This window comes from Scomber japonicus, chromosome 4 (assembly GCF_027409825.1).
Source record: "Scomber japonicus isolate fScoJap1 chromosome 4, fScoJap1.pri, whole genome shotgun sequence".
NCBI lineage: Eukaryota > Metazoa > Chordata > Actinopteri > Scombriformes > Scombridae > Scomber > Scomber japonicus.
This window is the reverse complement of record NC_070581.1, coordinates 4,995,012-5,003,868: the sequence shown is the minus strand read 5'-3', so window position 1 is coordinate 5,003,868 and position 8,857 is coordinate 4,995,012. Positions and strand designations below refer to the sequence as shown.

At 40.0% G+C, this 8,857-nt stretch overlaps 1 protein-coding gene across 1 annotated transcript; it reads right to left on the bottom strand.

Moving 5' to 3' along the window:
• Nucleotides 1–250: 250 nt before the first annotated feature.
• mrpl49 (mitochondrial ribosomal protein L49) lies at nt 251–996 on the bottom strand. Its single transcript, XM_053318355.1, has one exon. The coding sequence runs from the start codon at nt 979–981 to the stop codon at nt 454–456; it is 528 nt and encodes a 175-aa protein (XP_053174330.1). The 5' UTR covers nt 982–996; the 3' UTR covers nt 251–453.
• Between the last annotated feature and the right edge of the window lie 7,861 nt (nt 997–8,857).

Genomic DNA, 8,857 nt, shown 5'->3' with positions numbered 1-8,857 from the left:
CTCTAAAGAAAATTTTACAAACAAATATTTACTTTTTTTGCTTTAAAATCCGGCATTTTTTAATCAAAATGGTTGACTAAGTTTTTGTCAAAGTTATCGTTTCAGCCCTACTTAGCACAAGAGTATAGTTTTATAGGTTCATTAATATGTTCTTACAGTGATCCATGTTCAGGGTGAAAAAAAGCACAAGCAATGGACAGTGACTTTACAGCTGCTCAGACAGCAATAAGCATACAACCAGCTGTGGGTTTAACTATTATGTCATATTTATTATATATTTCACACCTTATGATTCCATAGCTTCAACATGTCTCTGATTTCAGAAAGAGTTCAGTAGTTCATCACAGGTTGACATGTGAGAACAGAGCTGTAGGACACATTTACACAGTATTGACATCAAGTTCTTTCCTGGTCCAGCTCTCTGACCCGGACCAGTCCTGTTGGTTGGTTTATTTAGAATCCTTTACAGGCCAACCACTCCTTCAGCTCCTTATCAAAATGACCTTTGACCTTTAGGGTCATGGTGACCTCATTGACCTGTGTTGGCAGCTCTTTGCCCGTCAGCTCCTTCAGGTACTGCTTCACGTTTTTCTCCAGAGCCCAAATGTCCCCCTCTACTTTCCGTATCAGCGTAGTCGCGCGGCTTCCTTTGGTCTTGTCGGTGTACACGGGGATGTTGTGCATGCGGGAGCGGCGGATCATGTAGGGCAGAGCAGGCGGGGAGGCTGGCGGTGAGATCCAGCCAGACGGAGTTGGCCCGGCGTGCTGAGGCGGAGCGGGGACCCGTGACGGTGGGATGAGCCGCTCTACGAACTTGTATTCCTCCGCAGACTCTACTATCACCGGCTTGTGTTCTTCTGCAGCAGCGCTACAGACGAGCCTGAGGCCGACAGCAGCGGCCGGTGAACGGCTATGAGGGCTGAAGGAGGCTCGTAGCGCTCTGCGGAGCACCGCGGACTGGACACCGAGGTAAGCCGCCATGTTGGCATGTGTAGAGGAAGTCACGTGGTTCATTCCGGAAATGGTCGATTTTCCCCCCTTCCGAACTTTATTTATAACAGTAGGTCGCTCCATATAGACATATGCGCCGCCATATTGGTACAGGGCTAGCAGAGGCACGGAGGTAAGAGCTACTCCACAATCTCAAAGTAGAATTATTCACTGAAATCTCGACCTATTTCCAAACGGTTTGGTTTGTTAAAAACGCCACACATGTAGCTATGACACAGGATGCTTGGATATTTTAAAAATGCCGGTTTACAAATTGTATTCCGTTTTCAGTAGACAATCTTCTGACAAAACCAAAAAAAGATGCCGGACTTCTGTGCCGCGTATGGATGTTCCAATGAGCGGAACATACAAACCAGATCCAGTGGGATCACTTTTCACAGGTAAGGTATCGAGTGAGCAGGTTGTTAAATAGTGAAATAAACCCAGACAGGACACAATAAAACCAGCTCACTTTACTTTATCCCGCGTGTTACACAGCTGCTTACTTGCGAAATAACTCATTTGAGACAAAATTTTGGTTAAAGTGCAATGTTATTTCATTTAAACTGCCTCTGGTCTGAGAAAAAACAGCTTACACTGCAGTGATTGACCAGTTAGAAGATTAATGATAGATATTGGATGTATTTAATATATGTATTATGTACTTAACGTTAATGTGTGAAGGATTACATTTCTTTTTTGTTGTAGACAATTCTTTACATCTCTGGCTACTTTTCTCACATTTTTAAGGTTTCCCAAAGACAATATTTTAAGGAGACAATGGGAACGGGCAGTGAGACGGAAAGGTTTTGTGGCCAGTGAGAGGTCCTTGCTCTGCAGTGATCACTTTAAGGCAGATGATTTTGACAGGACAGGGCAGACTGTCCGGCTGAGACATGGAGTCAAACCATCTGTGTTTAACTTCCCATCTCGTTTACCAAAGGTATGTGTGCCATTTAGCTAAAGAATTCATTCATTCATGTCTATGATTCATATGTCTGTAAGCATTTGATAACAACTAAACATTTTTTTTCTGTCTGCATGGAATAAAGGACAGTACACCTTTTTTTTAAATTTGTGTTGTTGTGATGTTTCTTACATTTTAGCAAGTACCATCAAGTACCACACAAGCTTTGAGGAAAGCTGAAGAGAGCCTGCCAGTGGACTTGCCTCAGCATTTCCATGAAGCTGAACCTCGGTCTAACATTGTAAGTATATAAAAATCATATATGATCATATAAAAACCTCTATCGCAGTTGCTATCTCCCACTCATTTTAGACACACTCAGATACACATGAGCATACATTAAAACAAACTGTAGTTGTTGAATATAAGACACTGGGAACATGGACCAGCTACATCTGTGAGTGATGAGTTATAAACATCACTCAATATTTTCCTCCCTCTTTCCACTAGGACCATAATTATGCTTTGCCTGCTTCTCCTGATGCTCTAAAGGCCAGACTTAATCAAGCTCTGGCTAGAGTGGAGAGTCTGGAGCATGAGAAGAGGAATTGCTTGATCCGGGAGCGAAGGGCGAAGAAAAATGTACAGGCTCTTCTTGAAGGTTTGAGGTCAACATTGACACCTTGATGCTGATAATACCTGAGCTGCTCCAAGTCCAGCGGCATGTCTGCACTTGTCGGTTTAGCCAAGATCATTTGGAGCTTCTCTTTAATTCAATCAGAGCATCAGGTAGGGTTGTTTTTTTCCTTTTAAGGGGACAGGAACAACAATCCATCTGCTGGCCAGATCCAGAGAATCTTCTGGCGTTTGATGGACCGGTGTGGAGTCTCACCAAGTGGGCGAGGCAACGTGGCAGCACAGGATGGCACAGTGTCCCTGTCTGCTGTAGAGTCCTGAAAGTCCTGTAGTCCTGAAACTGCTGGAGAGCTAGATCGACCATTTGCCAACATTGCAGCCATCATGTGTGACCACAGCTATCTTCCCACACGCTTTGGTGGTGTTGTGGACAATGCTCTATGGTGTACATTGCAGGATTTGTTGTTCGGCAGGTTCTGAGAAGACTCTATTGAGATGTGTGCCGTGCCAGCCTGGTAGAAGACGCCATGCCCACATCGTTTGATGAGACATACCACCTCCTTGTGCTGAAAAATAATGGTGGGCTGATGATACCATCGGATGGCACTGTGAAGGTGGTGAAAGCAGCAGAGCGGGTGATTGGCCAGGTCCAATCAGGGCAAGCTCTCAAGGTGTCAGTGGTGGCCACATGTTGTCCAGGAAGAGACTGGCACCGAGGATGTGTTCTTGCTCAGGGAACAGATGGTAGAAACACAATTTGGCATTGACAACCACCATTCAAACTGACTGAGATTAGTGGTGTCTGTGTTTCTTAAAATGAGGCTGCACCACATTGCAAACATGACTTCACTGAAGTACCAGAGTGGCAGCACAAGAAAGAAACTGTGTAAAACCGTTCTCTTTCAGGGATTTTGGCTCTCATAGGCCCGATTAATGAAAGACAGGTCTTGTAAATATTTTTCTAGGGGGATTCTTTATGTTCTTCCACCTTAAATATTTCAAAGTTCTGCTACTTAACCGTACAATGATAATAATGAGTGATTTAAAAAAAAAAGTAATAATGATGATGATAATAATAATAAAATGATAATGATGATTATGAGTATTATTAATTATGATAGTGATGATACTAATAATAAAGATAATATAATGATAATAGCAATATAATTATAATGACAGTGATGATGATAATGATAATAATAATAATAATACAATGACAATAGCAATAATAATCAAATGAAATATATACCCTTCAAGCAATTCTCTAAATAAAAACTTGAACACACCTAAATGTTTTGAGTTCTTTTTGTTCTATTTATGTCTTTATCTGTCTGTCTGTCCCTCATGTCTGTCATTTGTAACAAACAACCCGCATGAATATATGTTGACAATTGAGCAATCAGCAGCAGCAGTCAACGCAGCATCTATGTGGGGTACTGACTAATGTGAGACACTTAAGCTCCAATGCAGTCATCTCTTTTTTTCTTGTCTCCAACAAGCCAAGTTTTCCACCAATTGGTGTCACCAAAAAGGGAGGTCACACATGTTCTTCGGTCCCAGATGTTCCGTAATTTCTCTGAACTATACGTGGCCTCTTCCGTTTTTCATATATCGTGTATGCAATGAGGAAAAAGACTAAAATCATGACCAAACCACTTCCAGACACCTAGAATGGACAATCAGACAAATAGAGTTCAATAAGACACAGAACCACAGAATGTTAATTAACACTGCCACATAAAAAATCAGAGTCTGGTAGTTTCATGTTACAATTTCTGACATTTTTCTAAACAAACAATCATGCTTCTTACCTGAGACCAAATATACAACCTGTGGGAATACTTCAATAGTTCCTCTGTAGAGTAAATAGTGGTGTTGGCTGGTTTACACCAGTTTAGATAGGTTTTGTCAGCTGTTACAAATGTGCCTGGCCAGTCTGAGAATGCACAGACGAGGAATTGGCCATTAAGCAACGTCAGGGCCATCCATAATAAAACAGTGGCAATAATATTACTAAGAGCTTCCAATCTTATACTGAATCCACGAATCCACAGCACCAGGAGAGATGATGCAACAGCAGGAATGAGAAAAAACAGAAGCACAAATATCTTGTTCCATTTAGGATCACAAGGGCAAGCAAATTCCACCTCCAAAATCTTCTCCAAAGCAACAAGGAGGAAGAGAGAAGCCAAATTTGACCCTGTAGAGCTTTTTTCTAACTCCTCCTTGAATCCTGTGATCAGGCCTTCCTCTGCTCCCATTATAACTTCTACACAAAAAGAAAAAAGTGCACATTAATGGATGATTCAGACATGTTCATAGGTTCACTTTGCACTTTTGACTGCCATTTTGATGTTGCAGAGGAAGAAAGACAAAGTGGAGGGAGATAAGTTCATGTTTGACTCAAAGCTTTCAAGGCACATTTGATGGAACAAAAAGTAATAAAAAAGTTCTGTGCTTCCACTTTGATGGAGCTTAAATGAAATAAGATCCATAGTAAAATAACAATTGTATTTTTAGGGAATAGGTCAAATAAATCTGATGCACATGTCAGTTTTCACAACATTTGCATTGGGTGGAAGCATTTTAAAGAAAAATTAGGAGCCAAAAACACAACTTCATTAGAATATTTGAGTCCATGTTTTGAAGTTTGTACAGGCCAAAGAAAAGAAACTAGATTTAAGTTGTTATATTATTATTTTTATCTGAAAATTAAATTGTCAATTAAAAAAAGAATACAAACAATAGTGAATGTGATTGGCCTTAACATGGAGAAGATAACTCATATTTTTAAGACTTCAATTTATGAACTGCATCAGTAAATGTGTTGTAAGATGAGTTTAAAATGTAATTTGAAGATTATCATTTATGTATCTCACAAAAGAATGCACAATACAAACCTACACACTGGAATAAAGTAGTTACAACTGTGTCCCATCTTGTAATTATGCGTTAAAGATAAACATAAAAGTAAGATGTACCAACCTTTAGGTTTAGGACTGATTTCTTCAACTGAAGTTCTTTTGACGGCTCTGTGAAAACAAGTTGTGTCCCTACTGCTTCTTTCTTTTGTATTGTGGTTTTGATTTGTGCTCTAGGTGTGACAACATCTATATGAGTATGTCTCACGCCTCTTGGTTAAAAGTGAAAGTTAATGAGACATCTTTGACTGTTGAACATTTACAGTAACAGATGTGACACTGAAGTCTGTTTGTGGCTGTTATGTTAGCTTACTCAGCCAAAATGCAGTCACTATTTTTAGTCGTCCATCCTTTGACAAGAATCACTTCTCCATTACTCTTTCTGAGGTTTCTCCCCATTTTTTCCCCTGTTAAAAGTTTTTTAGAGAGTGTGTGCTTATTCTAATCGAAGGACAGAAGATGTTTTTAGCTGTACAGACTAAAACTTCCTGAGTCAAATTTATGATTTGTGATATACATACAAATACAAATACAAATTATAATTGACTTGACTTGATCAATGTGCTTACATCAACTGAGCATGCTTACATTACCAGTAAATGTTATTACAATAAGATGAGATAGTGGACACTTGAATACTCAGGTGTCTGACTGTGTGAATGGACTTGCGAGGTTGTCTGCAGGGCAGTAACAGTCAATAAACATATATTTGAACTGTGGTTTTTGAAATATTATGAGATTTAGTGTGATGTAATATTGATGTAATTGATGGTATTTGTGTGATACAGTGGAGTCTCGATTGTGAAAGAAATGGTTTTCTAACAGCTCCTGGTTGTCTGTGGTTAAACCTTTGCACTCTGGTCAGAGTTCAACATGAGAACTGATGCTTACAAAGATCAGTTTTACTTTCTGTGTGATTGAGACTGTGCAAACTACATGTACTTGACAATAATCAGCATCAGCATACATTAGTAGAACCGCGCTGATGTTGCACATCATCTTGATTGTGTTTCTGTAATAATAACATTTTCATTATGTTCTCATGTACATAAAAGTGTACAATCCTGTTATTTTGTAATGTTCCCAAATGTTGAAAATACATGTGAACTGAAAATGGATGGTAGTTAAAGACTTTCTGTTTTCCAGTCAGATCATCAAACTGTTCACTGAGAGGAAGAGGAAGAAAGTGAGGAGCATTGGCAATGACAGCTCTCAACTTCTCTCTGACCAATTTGAGTTTTGTGCTCTGGGAGGCGCTACAGAGTTCCTTTGGCAACCAGGAATCTTTTATCCCAAGTGCAATTCATATTTAAAACACTTCCAAGTGATCAATACACGCACAGGAATATTATTCACTTATATTTTATCCTTTACATATTTTTATGTATTTATGTATTTTAGGAATGATTTTATGGAGTTTATGGAATCTATTGATCTTATGTCATTTCTGTCTGCTGTGTGTCTGTTATTGGTGAGCCAAAGACAATTTTCCACCATGATGGACAAAGATTGATGGGCTGTGCAGAAAGAGCTGTTTGTAAGTAAATTGTCTCTCCTTACAGCAGTAATGATTGTTGGCCACTAGAGGGCAGAAGAACTCCAGAATCAGCCAGCAGATAAACAGACTGGGTACAGTACATCTAACATTGCAGTATCATTCCATTGGAACAGAGTTTCTGGCCTCCTGCTGCATGAAAGTCCAAGATTTACTCACTTTATGTTTTGGTCTCCAACTCAGTTCATCAGGTAAGCTCACAGCTGGCTGAGGAAAAAGAAGCAGCTGTCTGAAGCCATTCCCAGTCCAGCACAGTGCATGGGAATCCGGGCCTTGCAAATTTGGGAGAAAACAGCAGAAGAACAAATATTGGAGTTGAAGAATTAAAGAGTATTGTGTGGTTTTGAAGACCTTCCTGTTTCTATCTATAATAAGGAACCTTTGTAACATTGATACTTCTTCAACATCCTCCATTCTTTGTTGTTTTGTGTTAGATGTAGACCTTTATTTTGAGGTATTGGACAAGGAGAATTAGGGTGCTCTTGTGTCACTTTTCTTCCTGCACTTCAACACATATCCAGGGAGAATGATGGTTAAAACAGAGCAGAACAAAGCAGCAGACCAAATCCAATTCAAAAATTAATTTAAAAGGATACAACACCTTAATGTTCACCAGCACTGTAATATAACCAACCATATTTGGTAAAAAATATGGGAGATAAAAGACTGATCTAGGATTTGTTGGAATCCCTTACAGCAGAGGTTTCAAACCAATGTTCCCTCTAATTTTTCATGTGTCTGGGCATACACACAAGCTCCCTGAGCACACTGAGAACCACTGTGAGCAACATCAGATGTGCACGCTGTGGCCACACACCAGTATCACACCTGTTCAAAACCTTGGATCATAGCAAGTTACATGGCTTATTAAAAGAATCAAATTACAGCAGCAATTTTCATTAGTTTACTTTTACTATAAGTGATTTTGCCAACTTAAAATGAAAAAAAGACAAAAATCTTGTTCATGAGATGTGTAGTATGTTATATGTGAGAGTCCTGCTTTGGCCATGGGAAGAGTCCTGCTTTGGCCATGGGAAGAGTCCTGCTTTGGTCATAGGAAGAGTCCTGCTTTGGCCATGGGAAGAGTCCTGCTTTGGCCATAGGAAGAGTCCTGCTTTGGCCATGGGAAGAGTCCTGCTGCTTTGGTCATAGGAAGAGTCCTGCTTTGGCCATGGGAAGAGTCCTGCTTTGGCCATAGGAAGAGTCCTGCTTTGGCCATGGGAAGAGTCCTGCTTTGGCCATGGGAAGAGTCCTGCTTTGGCCATAGGAAGAGTCCTGCTCTGGCCTGGGTGATGTCCAGTTGTGGCCTGGCTGAGGGTCCTGTTGTGTGCCTATCTTAATAATTAATTAGATAGCATCTCCTGAATCTAATCATGACATGAAGCTTCTTCTTTTACTTGCTTTATTGTCCAAACCAACGGTAACATCACCAGTCCACAGGTTACGCCTCAGGGCTCCCGCATTCACATAAACTTCCTGTTTTCCTAAACATGTGACCTATATAAACCAATACATGACATCCCTCCTTTTCTTGGAAATAAACTTGTCCTCTTAAACAACCTCTGCATTGTGCCAAACATAAGTATCTCTTTAACATATTACTGAACTTTATCCATCAGTTTTTTTTGTTTTTTTTTTATAAAACTTTTCACAATACCTCCACATTCTGTATACTGCTCACTTCAACAACAAAAAATCACCAAATCTTTCAGGTGTCCTCTTAACCCTTTGAGGTCTGGCTCTCATCATGTCTGACATTTGAGTGTCCTGGTGTGGGGTTTGAGTGATATTAGTCTCTGTTTGTGTGTCCGCCTCAAGTACATTATCCTCCTCTCCTGGTGTTTCTTC

Excerpts from the sequence above, each read along its gene's own strand:
- mrpl49 (XM_053318355.1), bottom strand. The coding sequence starts at position 981 with ATGGCGGCTTACCTCGGTGTCCAGTCCGCGGTGCTCCGCAGAGCGCTA.